The sequence below is a fragment of the Bufo bufo genome, chromosome 7 (genome assembly GCF_905171765.1).
Source record: "Bufo bufo chromosome 7, aBufBuf1.1, whole genome shotgun sequence".
Taxonomy (NCBI): domain Eukaryota; kingdom Metazoa; phylum Chordata; class Amphibia; order Anura; family Bufonidae; genus Bufo; species Bufo bufo.
This window is the reverse complement of record NC_053395.1, coordinates 168,701,116-168,721,929: the sequence shown is the minus strand read 5'-3', so window position 1 is coordinate 168,721,929 and position 20,814 is coordinate 168,701,116. Positions and strand designations below refer to the sequence as shown.

The 20,814-nt window shown below is 42.7% G+C and overlaps 1 protein-coding gene across 2 annotated transcripts in view; it reads right to left on the bottom strand.

Moving 5' to 3' along the window:
* The window catches only part of IQCA1 (IQ motif containing with AAA domain 1), a 280,666-nt gene that overhangs the window by 40,293 nt on the left and 219,559 nt on the right, over positions 1 to 20,814 (bottom strand). For both annotated transcript variants that reach the window (XM_040441110.1, XM_040441111.1), the window contains exons 7-8: positions 11,127 to 11,211; positions 3,631 to 3,768 (exon numbers count right to left, since the gene is read on the bottom strand). In XM_040441110.1, coding sequence (XP_040297044.1) covers positions 3,631 to 3,768; positions 11,127 to 11,211 — 223 coding nt within the window. The remainder of the gene's footprint in view (positions 1 to 3,630; positions 3,769 to 11,126; positions 11,212 to 20,814) is intronic.

The following is a 20,814-nucleotide window of genomic DNA, read 5'->3' as shown; positions in this document are numbered from 1 at the left end:
ATTTAATATTTGTGTGTGTCATTAAAATATATCGACAGTATCCCCCATAACAGTAACCTCTACAGCATCCCGCCCCTTTAACAGTGAACTCCACAGTCCCCCACCCCTTAACACTGACCCCCGACAGTGCCCCAACACTTTAAAATGGGACCTCCACAGCAGCCCATCCCCTTAACTTTGACCTTCACAGCAGACCACCCCTTTAACAGTGAGTTTCACAGCACCCCACTCCCTTGACAGTGACCTCCTCAGGGGCACTTCCCCTTAACAGTGACCTCCACAGTACCCTGCTGCCTTAACAGTGACCTCCACAGCAGTTGCCCTTTAATAGTGGCCCCTGCCCCCTTAACAGTGACCTCCACAGTGTCCACCCCTTTAACAGTGACCTCCACAGCGGCCTTCCCCCTTTACAGTAACATCCACAGTGAACGCTTCTTTAACAGTGACCTCCACAGTGCCCACCCCTTTAACAGTGACCTCCACAGTAGCCTGCCCCTTTAATGCTAGGGCTACACGACGACATGTGTCGCACAACATTTTGTCTCAACTATTTTTATAGTGATAGGCTGTGGTGTTGCACTGCGACATGTGACATGCTGCGACTGCGACACAACAGTTGCAAAAAATCCATCCAAGATGGATTTTTCTGCGACTGTCACGTCGCCTGAGTAAAACTGTGTGTATGTGGAGACTAAGGGCCTGCGAGCTTCTATTGGCTGATAAGGGACATGTGACCGTGTGTATGACAGTTGGGATATGAAGAGAAAGACTTGCAGGCTTGTATTGGCTAATGCAGGTAATTATTTGGGAATATCTCAGGAACGGTACATCCTAGAGAGCTGTGACCCCCACAAGATTGCTTTCCAGATAGCAAGGGATGTGTATACCAAGTTTAGTTGAAATCGATGGTTGCGTTTTTGAGTGATCATGGAACATACGTACATACGTCCTTCTTTATATTTCCAGTATTTCCAGAGTATGAGGTCTGTCTACAGCACTGAAGTCACATAGTGAGAGGAAGGGGTAACTGAGACTTGGAGAAGTTTCCTTGTGGTTTAAGAACATAAAAGTATTGATTATGTAGACACAGGAGGTCATGTTCATTATTGAGATCTAGTGTTGAGTGAATTACTCGAAAATTCTATTCGGCTGCTTTGTCGAATTGTAGAAAGAAATTTGCTTTGTGAAGATTTACTAAGATCTGTAAAACCCCTTTAAATACTATACCTGTACAGTACAATATGATGCTGCATCTTTGTGCTTGTTTATTAGTGTCCACCTTTCTAAAGGGTACTTTCACACTTGCGGCAGGACGGTTCCGACAGGCTGTTCACCATGTCGGATCCGTCCTTCCGCTAAGTCGGACATGCAGGACTTTTTAGTCCTGCGGCTTTCGTTGTGCACCGCCGTGCTACGCCGGAGCTCCGCCCCCATTATAGTCAATGGGGACGGAGCGGCGGTCTGGCGGCACGGCGAAATAACGGAAGGACGGATCCGACATGGTGAACAGCCTGTTGGATCCGTCCTGCCGCAAGTGTGAAAGTAGCCTAACTCAAGTTCCTGGTTAACCTTTTTTGTCTACAGACACCTATCTTCGTGCCTATGCATTGCATGAAAGCGACCACGTAGGGACCTCTGGTGTAACCAGCCACTGTAGATACTCTGAAGGGAATGTTGACTACTGGTGATTCCTTATATGATAATCAGGTAAGTAAATGCAAGTTTTAACTACAGTATCAACTTCTTTATCAGTTAAGTGAACTAATGTTATGCATATAATTGAATTTAATAAATAATTGCTTTCATCTTACAAATCCCAATTAAAGGGGTTATTCGAGGCTGGAAATGCCTCCCCTACTGCCCGGGCTCCTCACACTGATTCTACTTACATGGCTCCCCGGGCCGCTTCTGGTCCCCGCAGAGCCGCCGCAGCTTCTCCTCGTGCGCGGATGAAAACATCCGGTGTCGTGGTGGTGGTGGTGGGGGGTTAGCCAATGGTAGCCTGTGACTAAGACGAGCCTCCCTAGTATCACCCGCGATGCTAAGGAGGCTCGTCACCGTCCCCGTCTGCCATTGGCTGCCCTGACACCAGTTGTTTTCATCCGTGCAAGGGGAGAATCAGTGGCGGCCGTGTGGGGACCAGGAACGATGCGGGGAGCCAGGTAAGTAAAATCAGTGCGAGGAGCCCGAGCAGTAGGGGAGGTATTTCCAGCCTCGGATAACCCTTTTGACCATATGATATACTGTATAAAGTATAGTTAGATAATATATAAAAGAACAACTTTGATGCATACCTGGTTTGAACAAATAGATTTTACTGTACAGGACGACCCCCCAGCTCCAGATGTTTAATTCCTGAGTACTAGCTGTCAAATCCTACTCCTCTCCAGGAAGCTGATCATCATCTAGCAGCACTTTCTCTCCTCCAAGATGCTAACCAACATTTCAGCACCTGTCTTCTGTAGTATGCTGACCAACATCTCAGCACCCGTCTGTCTTCTCCAGTATGCTGACCAACATCTCAGCAACTTTTACCTACAGAGTGCTAACCAACACCTTGGCACCTGTCATCTACAGAGTGCTCTTTTCAGCAGATGTCATCAAATCTGACCAGCATGTTAGTAAGTCATCTAATGCTGACCAACATCTCTGAACATTCTGTATCCAGAAAGCTGATCACCCTCCATAAGCTCTTCTACTGCTGAACATCATCTATACCATCATTCTCCACAAAGCTGCCCACCACGGCCCAGTGCCTTCTCCAAGTACTGACCACCATCAAAGATTTACCATCAAGATTTACCAGCAAGTGTCATAATTGAGAAAGCTTAGCACAATCTATAGGTGCCTGTTCCATCCATTCATCTGATCACCATTTATCAGCACTTATTCATAAAATACATTTTTTTAACATCACAATAATACTGAGATAGTCTTTATTGATCACAAATGAAAATTCTAAAAAATGTAAACTTCTAGTAGGAAAAGTAACTAATAGGGTCCAGCTGGGGCGCGCACTATCCGGCTATGCCAGGTCTGGAGAACCCCAGCAGGCTGTTCTCTGCCAGAACAGGAAAAACTTTTTCTGATAAGACTGACAGACTGAAAACCCAGGAAAGATGCTGTTTAATTATACTCATATATAACAATAAAGTCCAGATTTTTGCAAAAGTCGTGTTATAGGTTCTCCATGTGTTTTGCATTTCCTATCTGTTCAGTCACTTTCAATAACTCTGAATAAAAGGCTATATTTACGAGGTTTGCAGTCCATTATCTGATGGTGATATGAAGGTCTTTAGCCATCTTAAAAATCAAAGAACACACTGATAAAATGGAAGTTGTGCCTGTGGAATATAACTTTCTGTTTTTGTATTTCGGTGTTTTTCTTGCACAATCTGCCAGCTAATGGATTTCTTTCTGTATATGAACAGTAATCGTAGCACCCATGATACGGGCTTGTAAAGTTCCTCTATTGCTAGTACATGTTGTTTATGCCGGTATTTGATACAGTTTACTGCACTTTTATACTGCGACCATATATCTGTTGTACAAATGAAATCTGATACAGACTTAATGGGCTTCTGAGAGTTTTCAATTTTTCATATGGAATCAGCAGAGATGGCTTCTTACCTCCTCCTTGCCTTTACCCTTTTTTCCTTTAGCTTTATCTTTTTCCTTCTTTGTTTTCTTTTTCCCCTTCTCCTTTTTTCCCTTTTCCTTCTTTTTTTTGTCTTTGGCCTCTTCTTTAGCTGCTAGTTCTGCCGCAACCTAAAACAAGCAAAAGAATTTAGAGAAAGACCAAGACCAGTCATATTTTAGGTATAATTACTGTACATTGCAGCAGTCTATAATGTTGAATTCCACACAGTACTTATCCATGTCAGTTCTTGCCCAAATGGACCTTATAATAATTTACCTACCGCAGTTTGAAAATGAACATCTAACATAAGAATATTATGGTAACATGTAATTGTTGTTGCAGGTTCTCACAACTGGAGATCAAGTAGTGATTACGGGGGGCAGACATTTTTATGGGCTATGTCTTTAATCTCATGAAGTATACCATAGCTACCCTCTCACCAGCCTGGAATTATAACTAAGGCAAGTTTTACACTGGTGTTAAAATCAGGGGAACAGCGTTAAATCTGAGAAACAGCCTGCCAGAGTTCATCTTATCTTGCATAGCCAGATACTGCCTTTCCCTGCCTCAGCCCATTGCCTATACCAGATATGATGACCTCCGGTAGGCTGTTCCTCTGCCGGAACAGCCTGTTGGATGGTTGTAATGCCAGTGTGAAACTAGACTAAGGGCAATGGATGTGGGCAATGGATCAGGACAATTATTGGGAATAGTGTTGAGTGAAGCAAAGCATTCAAAGTGGAATTCGGTCCAAAGTTTAGATAACTGATTCTAAATTAATCCGAATTTCCTTGCACTTCATGGTAACAAATCAGTTTACCTAAGAATATGATTAGGCAGATTGGGCTAGGTATACCTGATTTATATCGATTTGTGGCGAATTAATTCGGAACAAATCAAATTTCTTTTCGAACTTCGGAGAAGCTGCTGAATCAAATTTTTGGGAATTAACATGCATACGAATGCTCATTCATGATAATTGCCCTTTGTAAAGGTGATGTCGATCACCCAACAAAAGAACAAAACGCTTGTATCTTTCATGCAGCACCGAAAGTCATACACTGACCAAAAATATAAACATAACACTTTCGGTTTTGCTCCCATTTTGCATGAGCTGAACTCAAAGGTCTGAGACATTTTCTACATACACAAAAGACCCATTATTCTCAAATACTGTTCACAAATCTGTCTAAATCTGTGTTAGTGAGCACTTCTCCTTTGCCGAGATAATTCATCCCACCTCACAGGTGTGGCATATCAAGGTGCTGATTATACAGCATGAATATTGCACAGGTGTGCCTTAGACTGCCCACAATATAAGACCACTCTGAAATGTGCACAGTTTTGCCTTATGGGGGGTCAGAAAACCAGTCAGTATCTGGTGTGGCCACCATTTGCCTCACGCAGTGCAACACATCTCCAACGCATAGAGTTGATCAGGTTGTTGATTGTGGCCTTTGGAATGTTGGTCCACTCCTCTTCAATAGCTGTGCAAAGTTGCAGAATATTGGCAAGAACTGGAACACGCTGTTGTATACGCCGATCCAGAGCTTGTCCGGTGAGTATGCTGGCCATGCAAGAAAGAACTGGGATGTTTTCAGCTTCCAGGAATTGTGTACAGATCCTTGCAACATGGGGCCGAGCATTATCATGCTACAACATGAGGTGATGGTCGTGGATGAATGGCACAACAATAGGCCTCAGGATCTCATCACAGTATCTCTGTGCATTCAAAATGCCATCATGGGCCACCGCCACCATGGGCCACTCGATCCACAATTTTGACGTCAGCAAAACGCTCACCCACACGACGCCACACACGCTGTCTGCCATCTGCCCTGAACAGTGAAAAACGGTACTCATCCGTGAACAGAACGCCTCTCCAACGTTCCAGGCGCCATCAAAAGGCGCCATCAAATGTGAGCATTTGCCCACTCAAGTCGGTTATGACGACGAACTGCAGTCATGTCCAGACCCCGATGAGGACGACGAGCATGCAGATGAGCTTCCCTGAGACAGTTTCTGACAGTTTGTCCAGAAATTCTTTGGTTATGCAAACCGATTGTTGCTGCAGCTGTCCGGGTGGCTGGTCTCAGACGATCATGGAGGTGAACATGCTGGATGTGGAGGTCCTGGGCTGGTGTGGTTACACGTGGTCTGCGGTTGTGAGTCCAGTTGGATGTACTGCCAAATTCTCTGAAATGCCTTTGGAGACGGCTTATGGTAGAGAAATGAACATTCATTTGCACGGGCAACAGCTCTGGTAGACATTCCTGCAGTCAGCATGCCAATTGCACGCTCCCTCAAACGTTGCAACATCTATGGCATTGCTCTGTGTGATCAAACGTCACATTTCAGAGTGGACTTTTATTGTAGGCAGTCTAAGGCACACCTGTGCAATATTCATGCTGTCTAATCAGCACCTTGATATGCCACACCTGTGAGGTTGGATGGATTATCTCGGCAAAGGAGAAGTGCTCACTAACACAGATTTAGACAGATTTGTGATATAGTGATGTCGCGAACATAAAATTTTCAGTTCGCGAACAGCGAACGAGAACTTCCGCAAATGTTCGCGAACTGGCGAACCGGGCGAACCGCCATAGACTTCAATAGACAGGCGAATTTTAAAACCCACAGGGACTCTTTCTGGCCACAATAGTGATGAGAAAGTTGTTTCAAGGGGTCTAACACCTGGACTGTGGCATGCCGGAGGGGGATCTATGGCAAAACTCCCATGGAAAATTACGTAGTGGACGCAGAGTCGGGTTTTAATCCATAAAGGGCATAAATCAACTAACATTCCTAAATTGTTTGGAATAACGTGCTTTAAAACATCCAGTGTGTGTATACGATCAGGTATGATGTTGTATCGATCAGGTAGTGTAAGGGTTACGCCCGCATCACAGACATTGACAGACCAAACTCCCCTTTTAATGCACCGCAAACAGTTCATTTGCACAACCGCAAACTCCCCATTTGCACAAGGTTGGATACCAAGCTAGCCACGTCCCGGTGATGTCATTGAAGGTTTCTTCCTCCACCCAGCCACGTACAACACCAAGGGTCCCCGAAAAATCAATTCAATTGATTTTTCGAACGGGGAGATGGTTAAAAAAACGCTGGCTCCCTCCCCTTTGTTTTTATCCACGGTGACTGCGTCTGCGCCGTGCAATTTACTGTCACACCCGATATGAGTGGTATTTTCTGTAGTACTATTCTCATCAGTTTAATCCCTCTAACGTCCCCAATCTGGGTGCCATTTATTGAATAGATTTTTCGAACGGGGAGATGGTATCAGTGGTTGGCACTGGCAGTGGGCACACTACAGTCAGTAGAAGCGGGCCTGACACACACTGGCAGCAGGCAAGCAACTGAAATTACACTAAAGTGTAAAAATTAAATGCCTTATTTATCGGCAAGCTACTGTGCCACCCGGTATGAGTGGTTGGCACTGGCAGTGGGCACACTACAGTCAGTGGAAGAGGGCCTGACACACACTGGCAGCAGGCAAGCAACTGAATTTAGACTACTGTCTAAAAATTAAATGCCTTATTTATCGGCAAGCTACTGTGCCACCCGGTATCAGTGGTTGGCACTGGCAGTGGGCACACTACAGTCAGTGGAAGCGGGCCTGACACACACTGGCAGCAGGCAAGCAACTGAATTTAGACTACTGTCTAAAAATTAAATGCCTTATTTATCGGCAAGCTACTGTGCCACCCGGTATCAGTGGTTGGCACTGGCAGTGGGCACACTACAGTCAGTTGAAGTCGGCCTGACACACACTAGCAGCAGGCAAGCAGCTGAAATTACACTAAAGTGTAAAAATTAAATGCCTTTTTTATGCAAAGTCCTGTGCCAGCCGGTATGAGTGGTGGGCACTGGCAGTGGGCACACTACAGTCAGTGGAAGTCAGCCTGACACACACTGGCAGGCAACTAACCTTAGATTAAAGTGTAAAAATTAAGTGCCTATTTTTTAAGCAAAGTCCTGTGCCACTCGGTATGACAGGGGTGGGCACTGGCAGTGGGCACACTACAGTCAGTGGAAGTCAGCCTGACACACACTGGCAGGCAACTAACCTTAGATTAAAGTGTAAAAATTAAGTGCCTATTTTTTAAGCAAAGTCCTGTGCCACTCGGTATGACAGGGGTGGGCACTGGCAGTGGGCACACTACAGTCAGTTGAAGTCGGCCTGACACACACTAGCAGCAGGCAAGCAGCTGAAATTACATTAAAGTGTAAAAATTAAATGCCTTTTTTAAGCAAAGTCCTGTGCCAGCCGGTATGAGTGGTGGGCACTGGCAGTGGGCACACTACAGTCAGTGGAAGTCAGCCTGACACACACTGGCAGGCAACTAACCTTAGATTAAAGTGTAAAAATTAAGTGCCTATTTTTTAAGCAAAGTCCTGTGCCACACGGAATGACAGGGGTGAGCACTGGCAGTGGGCACACTACAGTCTGTGGGCCTGCAGCTCCTCACACACAGGCAGGCCAGGCAACTGCAATATGTATATAAAGGAAAAAAAAAAAGCAGACTAATGTTGCAGCCCTAAAAAGGGCTTTTTGGGGTGCTGTCAGGACGCTGTCCTTACAGCAGAGATCAGATGAGTCTTTCAGGACTGGAGTGGACACTGAATTCACTAGCCTAGCTATCGATTTCCCAATTAAATCAGCAGCAGTTACAGTCTCCCTCCTCTCACTAAGACTGCAGCTTCAGAATGAATCTAAAATGGATGCTGTGCAGGAGGTGGGAGGGTCTGGGAGGGAGGGTATGCTGCTGATTGGCTGGAATGTGTCTGCTGACTGTGAGGTACAGGGTCAAAGTTTGCTCAATGATGATGTATAGGGGGCGGACCGAACATCGCATGTGTTCGCCCGGCAGAGGCGAACGCGAACAAGCTATGTTCGCCGGGAACTGTTCGCCGTCGGATAGTTCGGGCCATCTCTATTTGTGAACAGTATTTGAGAGTAATGGGTCTTTTGTGTATGTAGAAAATGTCTCAGATCTTTGAGTTCAGCTCATGCAAAATGGGAGCAAAACTGAAAGTGTTGCATTTATATTTTTGCTCAGTCTATGTCAGCAGCAGATCATCCTATGTAAACAGCGATGTGCTGCCGACAATATGCAAAGAGAATGTAGGACAAACAATCGTCATGTTAGGAAATTCGTTCACGCTTCGTTTGGTGGTAAAAGCAGAATTGCATTATGGATTCTGTTACCACTGACCATAACGCAATTCTATAATAGAATGCATAATGGAATGCCTTTATCCGTCATAATAGAATTCTATGGGCTGGAAAACCGATTCGTCCCGTTTCCGTTATACCGTTATACCGTTTTGCAGCCCATAGACTTCTATTATGACGGAATGAATAACACAATTCTGCTTTTACCACTAAACAAAGCATGATCGAATTTCAAAATATGAAATGTGCTCATCTCTAGTAATAATGATTGTTTATCTCCTTATCACTGTGCATCAGGTCATGTGAAAGGTACGTGAATGCCACTCTAATGTACTCGTACATTGTCAATCAGTACCATTATAGGCCCAGCAACAGCCAATTTAATAGGATTCTAACATGGAGCAAATATCTATTTTTAACTTCTCACCAGCAAAAACAGAAAGAAAGACTCCAAAACACGATAGGTTACTACAACATTTGTAGTCAGTAGACAAACCAGGGTGTACTCCACTTGGTTTCCCATCTGATCATTTGTGGTGTATCTTTAGGATATGCAGCAACTGTCAGATAGGTGTGGGTCCCATTTCTGTGATCCACTCCTATCTCCAGAATGGGCTCCCAAAGAGAAGAAGAGCACACTGCGCATTCTGTAGACAGGAGAAGGTCCCACATGTGGGATTCAGCTTCATGTCCATAGATAGTGTGCTCTCAAAATGAGTTATCCCATGATTAATGTAAAATTAAAATCAGACATCATATAGTATATGACAGTCTCTTTCAAACAAAGCTAGGACACCCATTTATTGCTTCAATTGTTCTTCTAGATTTTAGCTGGCAGCTCAGGGGACTTGTCCTTCTCAGGGGGAGTATCCTTTCTGCTGCAGCTCAGGGTTGTGTCTTTTCTCAGGGGGTGCGTCTATTCGTAGGTGGTGTGTCCTTTCTGCTGCAACTCAAGAGGTCTGTGCTTTCTCAGGGGACATGTCCTTTCGCAAGAGTTATGACCTTTCTGCTACAGCTGTCTCCCTGCATCTGTCACAAGTTCACAACAGTTGATCTGGCTGATGGCAGTTAAAGGATGGATGGAACTGAGCACGTGCGTCCACTCCAGTGATGTTACTGGGGTGGACTGAGTAATAGGGAAAAGAACAAACAACAGGTGACACCACAAAGATGCATTTTATTAAACAACTCAGTGGCTATACTTATTTTTCAATTACATGCAATTAGAAAAGAACTCAGATCCAAGTGCTTATTTAAAAAAAATAAAAAGTAGAATATTTTTCGTGGGACAACCTTTTTAAGCCAAAACTCTAATTAGTATAATACTTATCCTAGTCCTGAACATGTGTTATTAATATTCTTTGTTTCTTAATGTGGTGCATTACTGGATTGTTTATGTGATGCAACATTCCGTTTTAATCTTATTCTTGCCATTTTGGGGAGATAATCTCTATGGCTGCTGCTATCTGGACACAAGATGTACGCTACAAATTCTTCGTTTTTGGCAGAGGATAACATATTATTTCTGCTCACGCTGTATGCCATTCTTCTGTACTGTCCACGATTACTTTCAGCTCTTGCAGGCTGTCAGGTGAGACTATACTGACAGCAGGACACGGGCAGGTTGTTATTAACGTGCTGTTTAACAAGGGTATTTTGGAACACGAGAGTCCTATTTATTGGCCCGGAGAGCTGACATATAACATCTGCCAGGGTCTTTACATTTTATTTAATAAAGATATCAAAATCTGTAAAGAATCTGTATGTTGCTTGAAAGCTCTTAGCTGTATGTGGACAGACCCAGCCATAGTAGCAAGTTCTTGACCGGACCTGGTAGACTACGGCACCGCTCTCCAGGGGTATTCGGTGTCATGTGCTAACATTTAATACTTATTATCGCTCCGGGGATCAAAGGCAGGAACCAGAGTACAAAGCTCAGGCAGGAGCAGGGCAGCAACATGCACAGGGGAGATTAGGATCCTATTCCATGAGGCTGCAGATCTAGTGACAGGGATAAAACTGAAAAAAAAAAAAGGAATGACCGCAACAGCCAGAGATGGAAATGTTACATTGCATCTGGCTTCACTTTCAATCTTTTATTGTTCGGAGATACAAAGTGACAGCTGGGGCAAAGTGAAATGGCACCAGTCGCCTATGAACAGGCTTTCATCCCTGACCTGTGCCTTCTCTGGTTTTGGTGACCTGATTGAATAGTACCAGAAATAGTGAACAATACACAGTTTCCTGACGTAGAGAAGACATATAGGATTTCAAGATATTTAGGTGTGATACCTGTTCTGGAGTCTTCTGAGCAAAGACAGCCTTTGATCCACCATCCTCTTCATCTGGGAAATCGGGGAACTTTCCGGTGGCATGCCTGGTATAATGGAACATGCATTTTAGTACATGTACATTTAAAGAATGAATGTAATTGTGTAACTTGTTCAAAAAATGACACCAAATTTTCCTTCTGCAATAACTGAGGGTCTGTTCACACGTGCTGTCAGGTTTGACAGAGATTTTGACACCGATTCTGAACTGAAATCCTAATCCAACCCTATGGAAATCCATGCTCCATGTATGTGAATCGGGTTTCAGCAACGCCATTCACTTGCAATAGGAAATTTCCGTGTGGATTGCAAGCAGCATGCTTCATATTTCACATACAGTATGCCAGATTTAATTGCCACTGTTCGATCATTGCCTAACAGTACAGACCAGCCTTGCACATTTTGGCCACTTTATTCACACTATAATTTCAAATAACACATACATCACTGACAAAGCAATAAATACAGTAGCTGTGATTTCTCCTTACACTAGATACAAACCGGATTCCAAAAAAGTTGGGACACTATACAAATCGTGAATAAAACTGAATACAATGATGTGGAGGTGCCAACTTCTAATATTTTATTCAGAATAGAACATAAATATGTTGAATCAGAATTTCATGGTGTCAACAAATCCCCAAAAAGTTGGGACAAGGCCATTTTCACCACTGTGTGGCATCTCCCCTTCTTCTTACAACACTCAACAGACGTCTGGGGACCGAGGAGACCAGTTTCTCAAGTTTAGAAATAGGAATGCTCTCCCATTCTTGTCTAATACAGGCCTCTAACTGTTCAATCGTCTTGGGCCTTCTTTGTTGCACCTTCCTCTTTATGATGCGCCAAATGTTCTCTATAGGTGAATGATCTGGACTGCAGACTGGCCATTTCAGTACTCGGATCCTTCTCCTACGCAGCCATGATGTTGTGATTGATGCAGAATGTGGTCTGGCATTATCTTGTTGAAAAATGCAGGGTCTTCCCTGAAAGAGATGACGTCTGGATGGGAGCATATGTTGTTCTAGAACCTGAATATATTTTTCTGCATTGATGGTGCCTTTCCAGACATGCAAGCTGCCCATGCCACATGCACTCATGCAACCCCATACCATCAGAGATGCAGGCTTCTGAACTGAGCGTTGATAACAACTTGGGTTGTCCTTGTCCTCTTTGGTCCGGATGACATGGCGTCCCAGATTTCCAAAAAGAACTTCGAATCGTGACTCGTCTGACCACAGAACAGTCTTCCATTTTGCCACACTCCATTTTAAATGATCCCTGGCCCAGTGAAAACGCCTGAGCTTGTGGATCTTGCTTAGAAATGGCTTCTTCTTTGCACTGTAGAGTTTCAGCTGGCAACGGCGGATGGCACGGTGGATTGTGTTCACTGACAATGGTTTCTGGAAGTATTCCTGAGCCCATTCTGTGATTTCCTTTACAGTAGCATTCCTGCTTGTGGTGCAGTGTCGTTTAAGGGCCCGGAGATCACGGGCATCCAGTATGGTTTTACGGCCTTGACCCTTACGCACAGAGATTGTTCCAGATTCTCTGAATCTTCGGATGATGTTATGCACAGTTGATTCTGATAGATGCAAAGTCTTTGCAATTTTTCGCTGGGTAACACCTTTCTGATATTGCTCCACTATCTTTCTGCGCAACATTGTGGGAATTGGTGATCCTCTACCCATCTTGGCTTCTGAGAGACACTGCCACTCTGAGAAGCTCTTTTTATACCCAATCATGTTGCCAATTGACCTAATTAGTGTTAATTGGTCTTCCAGCTCTTCGTTATGCTAAAAATTTACTTTTTCCAGCCTCTTATTGCTACTTGTCCCAACTTTTTGGGGATTTGTTGACACCGTGAAAATTGGAATCAACGTATTTTTCCTTTAAAATTATACATTTACTCGGATTAAACGTTTGATCTGTCATCTACGTTCTATTACAAATAAAATATTGACATTTGCCATCTCCACATCATTGCATTCAGTTTTTATTCACAATTTGTTTAGTGTCCCAACTTTTTTGGAATCCGGTTTGTATAATTATAAGGCGGCACTCACATGACTGTATGTATTTTGCTGTCTGCAAAAAGCATAGCCACAAAATACGCATATGATGTCCATGTTGCATCCTTTTTTTTTGTAGACTTATTAATTTCAATTCCGATACATAGAATAGGACATGTTCTATCTTTTGTGGAACAGACATATGAATGTGGAAACACACAGGGCCCATGGAACTGAATGAAGAGGAGGTTGGGCTTGTGCAGTGAGCGCTCCAATTATTTCTTTGAGAATTCCGAGTTCTACATGTACGTTGCGATCTCCACTTTTGTAAGCCTTTTTTAGAGATAGGTGGGACCTGCACCTATCTGACTTTGATGGCATATCCTAGTGATATATCATCAAAGTCTCAGCTGATACAACCCCTTTAACCATTTTTGGAAAGATAAACATCAGTTCGATAACTAAACTTGGGAGATTCGCAATGAATGGTAGCGAACCATAAATTAAACGTTTAAACACTGAATGTATCACACAAATAGCACATTTCCAGTGCATTTAAAAAACACCATGAAACAGTTTCTTTCCTCAAAAGAAGCAACTGTGTTGTTATATACTGTATTAGGTAAATCATTAATACAAACGACCATAAATGTCCCTAATGCCATAAACCATAATATAACAACAAGTGTTGTGGCCAATAGAGGGACACCCATATATAATAACTTGGTACAAGCTCCCAAATACACCAAACCAAAAAACAGAAAAAACATGGAGCTCATAGGTACCCATAAAAAAGTATTTTTTTTTACATATACAGTATATAACAGACATCATGCCGTTAAAAAAAAAAAAAAAGCACAGAAAAAGCACCATCCCGGCTCTACACAGACCGCACTAGTTGTTGAATACAATATAGAAAAAATGCTGAATAAAACAATATCAAGATGAATCAGCAGTAACAGGATCATGAGCAGTAGTTACCATCGCAATAAGGACCAATTACGCATATGTACACACAGGCCCCAAGATGATAAAGGACACGAACCCAAGTATAACTGTGTATTAACTCACCAAACAACCAGACTGTGAGGACCAGGATGGCGCTACCCCGGCACAATCACGATCATTGTGTAGTGCACCAACTTTTTTGTGGGTATATATGCGTATAGCACTATTTGAAACTTTGGCTTGTTGTCCTCACATACCATCCTTTATAATTAATGTCCTCACATACCATCCTTTATATATAAACGAACTGTAGTTAAGAGCTCTAACTACAGTTTGTTTAATTATAAAGGACGGTATGTGAGGACAACAAGCCAAAGTTTTAAATAGTGCTATACGCATATATACCCACAAAAAAGTTGGTGCACTACACAATGATCGTGATCCATGTGGAATTGATATAAACTTAACAGAGACTGCACAATATATGAGCACGATATATGCTCCACATAGTAGGAGCCTCTCTTTGTGCAGGAGTTAAGAATAGGAAGCTGTATAGAGGTTTCTTTGAACCAAGGATAAGAGGCTCTATAGAGGTCCCTATGCTCTATTGTTTTAATGTTTTATGGATTTATATTGATTTGATGTTTTATTGATTTATGTTTGTATGATCCTATGCTCCATGTCATATGCCATTTTACAAGTAAAGAGTGACATTTTTCAATACTTGCTCGTTTGTATTGATGTCCATACGCCTCTAGTTATTGAGTGCCCCTCGTTCCAATTCTACTCTTCATATACAGTTTCTTCGGTATTGGGGGATACAGAGAGGTGTGCACCAGTCCGTATTCTAAGACAGTAGGAGAAGCCGCTGACTATTTCTAATAGCCATTTTTTTCATACACAGGAATACCTAATGTCCTAATTCACCCTATAGGACCCTGGTACTAATGTCAGGACTGAGACAACCTGTTCCTCCAAAAGGAAGGACGAACAGGAGTCTCCCTCAGGCCTTAATACAAATGACAGGGAAATGCAACACACAAAATAACCCAAACAAAATACTAAAGGGAAAGAAAACACTTCACTTCAAGTGGCTATGGCAGCACCAAGAACTCAGCCGAGATCCACACACTAGCTATCCACAACTCAAACTGAAGCTATAAACCGCACAGCATAGTGGGAGAAACAACAATAAATAGAGAAGGTTAAATGACCATAATAGCCACGCCTGGGGAAAGAAGGTGTGGCAAGCACCAGAAATAAGAATGTCAGATAAAACCACGGGTTGCCAGTCTCACAGATCTCCTGCCACCCGTATGTCGCGCGAACATCCGTGACAGATGACTGCAATAATATCACTTTAACTATGATAAAATTACATGGCTTAATGTGTCAGTGAAGAATCCATGTGGGTGGTAGAGTTAGGCTTCATTTGGGCATTGAGAAAGGTACAGATTTGACATCCAGGTCTACAATGATGGATCTTCAAGTTGTGACTGCTAAGCAACTCTTGGCAGGGATCCTTTATTAATGGTGGGAACTGACCTAACATGAGTCTAAATGGAATGAGAAGACACGCAAGACCTTTTCTTCATTTCACCGGCATCTCCTTACTAATGGCAGGGTCTGACATAACATGGCCTGCTGATCTGCTGCAACCCATCTGCTTTGCGAAGAAAGCAAAAGCCAAAAGGACAAAGAGGGAATCATAATTTATTGCCTGTCCTATCAACACCTTCTGTATAGAGGCAACTTTAGCATTCCTCTCTCACAGATCCCTTATCAGTGAGGAGTTTCCATTGTGTTGCATTCTGTGGATCCTGCCTAAAAACCCACACATGCATGTAAACAACTCTCTGAATAAACACAGGCAATCTATTATGCCGAAATATGAACTTCTATGTCAGTGCGATCACATGAAATTTGTCTCAAATAAATATAGACTTCCATAAATCATCAGAAAAAAACTAAAATGTTTCAAAAACAAAATGGTAAAAAGTTCTTCACAAATATTGATATCTATTGTTCCATTTCTAGTATCTTTACTGTCTAATATAAAACTGTGTTTACCTGGATTAGAGGAGGCTACAAGGGCATATGAGTAAGGTACTGGGTGCAGGGGGCAACAAACCACTTTGCTTTAGCTTAGGGTATTTAGATAAAGTATTCCCATCTGGCACATTTATGGCGTATCCCTAGGATATGACATAAATGTTTGATAGCTAGTGGGTCCCTCTTTTGGGACCTGCTCCTATCTCCCGAGTGGAGTCCCGAAATGAAGGGAGAGCAAGCCACACATGTGCAGCCACCCTCTATTCACTTCTATGGCTCTTCTATTTTCAGAAGCTTCATAGTGGTGAATAGAGGGTGGCTGCACTTGCACGGTTTCCTCTCAGTTCATTGCTATGGGAAAATTGTCAAATCTGCTCACTTGACTATTTTTCGAAGTTCCATAGTAGTGAATGGAGAGGACGCTGTGGTCTTTGTTCACCTTTAGGTCCTGTCCTTGAGATAGCAGCAGGTCCCAGAGGTGGAATCCACAACTATCCAACATGTATAGCATATTCTAGCAACATGTCATAAATGTCCCAGATAGGAGAACCCCTTTAATCATCCCCCCCCAGGTAAAGGAAAGCCTGACTAGTCAGTCATACTTTGAAAACATATTTATAACTGTAATATCCTACTTTCCATCACTAAAAACCATTCTACTGTACATCTACCACTGACCTGTGCTTCTGTAGAACATAGCAACATTTCTGGGGCATCGAGCTAGCTGGACCTTTCTCCAACAGCATGATACGATATTCTGCTAAAGTGTTTCTTTAAGAACAATCAAATTGATGAAACAGGGATTCTTCTGGTGGGCATAGGTTATTAATAATTGGTAGGGCTGAGCGAATCGAACATGACGAATTTCCTCATTCCACTCACTGAATGGCGGTAAAACAAAAAAAAAAAAATCATACTTACCTCATCTGTTTGAGCTCAAAGAGCCGGCTGCCACCATCTTGATTGAAGATCTTGCACAAAATCCTGTGAGTGGTGATGTATGGCGTCACCACGCTGGCCGGTGTGATGACGTCATCACAGGCAGTGCGAGATTTTGCACTACAGTAGATCTTCAATAAAGATGGCGACAGCTGGATCTTCGCGTTCAAATGGATGAGGGTAAGTATGATTTTATCATTTATTTTTATTTTACACTGTATTATTGCTTTTAGATGCCGCAAACAGCTATGAACGCGCCATTGAGGTGTACAATGATGGGGGGTGGCGCAATCACTGCTCCGTCATTGCATTCACTAATTACAAAGAAATGTGCTTTGCGATTTATTTTGTAAAATTTGGTGAAGCAGCCGAATCTAATTTTTCTATATTTTGCTCATCACTAATAATGGGATGTGTCAGGTTTCTGTGTGGAGTCCATCGTTTTGATGGTAAAAATAACACTGCATGCAAAGGGGGATTTCTTTCCTCATCTTTTGGTGGTTCCAGTTGTGCCAAGTTTACAAAATATTTTGTGACATTTTCATGACACTAGGGCTGCATGCTGACTTCAGGTGTACAACATTTAGACCCAAATGTTGTGCTGCTGTGTTTTGTCAGTAGGTTTGGATATCTGACGACCGCAATGACACGATCGTTCTAACTTGTATGTCTAAACACAACCACATTCAATATCATTAATCATCATGTAGCCCTAGACTAAGTCTATTGTAGACAGCAACACTCTCAGATTATATGTCATAAAACATATACATTTATTGTTAGATGGACCAAGGAAAAAACTGGAAAGAACACAATTAAAGCACAAATTATGGGGCACATTTATAAAGACCAGTGTTTTAGACGCCGGTCTTAATAAGGCCCTGCGCTGGCGGTGGGTCGCCAAAGTTATGTAGAGGAGCTGGTCTCTGCATAACTTTGGCATATCCACCGCCGATTCTAAATGTAAGACAGCTTCCTTGCTGTCTTACATTTAGACCATTTTCTGTGAATGAACCAGAATATGGTAAATGAGATGGGCCTGCCCCCCCCCCCCTTCCCTGCCCACACAACGCCAACTTTTTTAGACGTGCCGTGAGTGGGGAGAAGTCACTAATTCTGCAACAACAAAAGTGGTATATACTGTATCTGTTCGTAAATGACCCCCTATATTTCTTAAAAAGGATAGGGAGATTAAGCCACATTCTGACACCTCTCGCGGCAGCTTCTCTTGAGAGAGAGCAAAAGAAATGAACATATTGAAACACATGCTCAAACTTTTTTTCTGTCTTGATCTGCAGTTGAAGAAAAGTTGGGGCACTCCCATATACATTAGATGGTCACCTACATCGAAGGTTCTTTCTAGTGGCTTATTACAAAAATGATGCTCGAAAATATTGAAAAAAGAAGTAGAGAGTGCAGTGTTTGGTTTTGTTTCTGCTAGTAAAATGGTAATATGAAACATCTGTGTTTCTCTGTAGATACATTAGAAGGAGGTGAATGATTTCATTGTATACATGATTACTTGAACTCCACTCTCATTTGCCAATCTTTAGGGTTTGTACCAATCTAGATTGAATCACAGTGACAAATATCATGAATCACTTACATTCCTAGAAATATCCTAAATATCACAACCTTAGGGACAGAAATGATGTTCCTTCAGTAGAGCCTGGATTTGTTAGAGACATAAAGATTACGTGGACAACCATTTGTATTGCTCTAAAAGGTGTTTTCTGGTTTCAGAACATTGATGGCCTATTGTCAGGACCCCTGTCGATCAGCTATTTAAAGGGGGCTCGGCACGCATACAAGCCTCTTCAATGTTTTGTCACTCTACCTGCACACTGTGGACCTATTAGTGGTAGTGCAAGGAATTGCAGCTTCGACCTGTTCACTTGAATGGGAGGAAGCTGCAATATCCTGCACCATTGCTACCAAGTAGTAAGTAGTAGTTAGTGTAGTACCTTAAATGGAGGAACGCTCCGTGACTACTGCAAGGCCCAGGTGGAGTTAGGGCCTAGCGCTGAACTTAATTTTCTTCAGAAAACACTGCATTTTCATCATGCAGACTCCACTAAGGGGAACTCAGTGCAGAGAGAATATTACACCTTCTATTGCAGTCAATGGTAACTGTATACATTCATAAGCACTGAGCTCCTCTAGTTGTGGCAGCAGGGAGCCAGCTTTGTAATAGATGGAAAGCAGGAGATGTATCTATGTATTTATACCATGTTGAGAAACACGGTGGTCAGAATAAGTGCCTGTTCCATAACATATTAGTCAAATAAAGTGGATGAGGTGGAAGGAAATGTTAATATTCGTAACACAGAATACATCTTTGTAGGAAATATGAAGCTATTTAGAAAATAGTCTAAACTATCAATATATTTTGCACCTGCAGCTCCAGTGCAGACATGTGTGTCACCATGGTTATATATTACAAGTGCACTCTGACGACCTACAGGGAGAGGGTGTAGAGAGTAGTGGAGAGGATGGGAGTGATAGCAGTGGCAATGAGGATGGTTGTAGTGTTTACAGTGGCTATCACTGCGCCAACGCTCTCCCAGGCCGTGCATGCAGTGAATGGAGGGCTGCTACCCTTCTTTCTCTCAAGGCACACCCTGGACTCTCCTGCCTGGTGGTGGTTGGGGTGCCCTTGATGTTAGGTGAGCAGCAGGGTGCAAAGCAGGAAAACAAGAAAGAAAAAACTAAACTGGGTATAGAGATCAATGACCAGGACTACTTCATCAGAATAAAATAAAGTCTCTCTTTTACTGAATAGAAGATGGGGGTCACAGTACAAATACATGCAATAAGTATTTTACAGAGTAGGTTTTTCCAAAAACTGCGTATAGGAGGTTGCTATGATGATGGTCCTCCCCGAGTCTCTCTTTCTATAGGTACATGCAATCTTCCCAAATGACCAAATGCGTGCAATCACTCTCAATATCTCTTTGCAATGCCCAACTGCAGGGTACAGTCTTAGATCAATGGCTAGTGTGGCTGGCGCCAGAAGCATTATAACCCAGGCCAAGTGCAGTAAAGTCTAAAGCCATATGAGTGCATTACTTTCATTGTCATTGTCTAAAGCATGACCCTTAAATAGTCCTCATTAGAGAAGGCGGTCGTTTCGCGGTGAACTTTGCGTGTTCGCGATTCGCCGAACATGCGAACATATGGAGAAATTTATACAGGTGACTAGTTAAGACAGGTGTCCTTAATGAGGGTGACTAATTGAGTAGAAGTGTCTAACCACCTCCTAAAATGTGCGCAAACTTGGTCATCAATTACAAGAAACGTTTGACCTCTGTGCTTGCAAACAAGGGTTTTTCCACCAAGTATTAAGTCTTTTTTTGTTAGAGGGTTCAAATACTTATTTCACTCAATGAAATGCAAATCAGTTGCTATCTTTTATTTAAAGTTATTTTTTCGATTTTCCTTTTGATGTGCTATCTGCCACTGTTACAATAAACCTACCATTGAAATGATACTGTTCTGAGACTTTTCATTTCTTTGTCATTGGACAAACTTACAAAATCAGTGAGGGGTCAAATAATTATTTCCCCCACTGTATAGGGTAAGGTTCCGGACGGGGTCGCTCTTATCAGGGCGGGTGGTCTGTGGTTAGGCTATCGGGGCCAGAATAGCACCCCCCTGTAGGGCAATATCAGGGACAGTTCTTTGCCCACCCTGTCCTTCAAT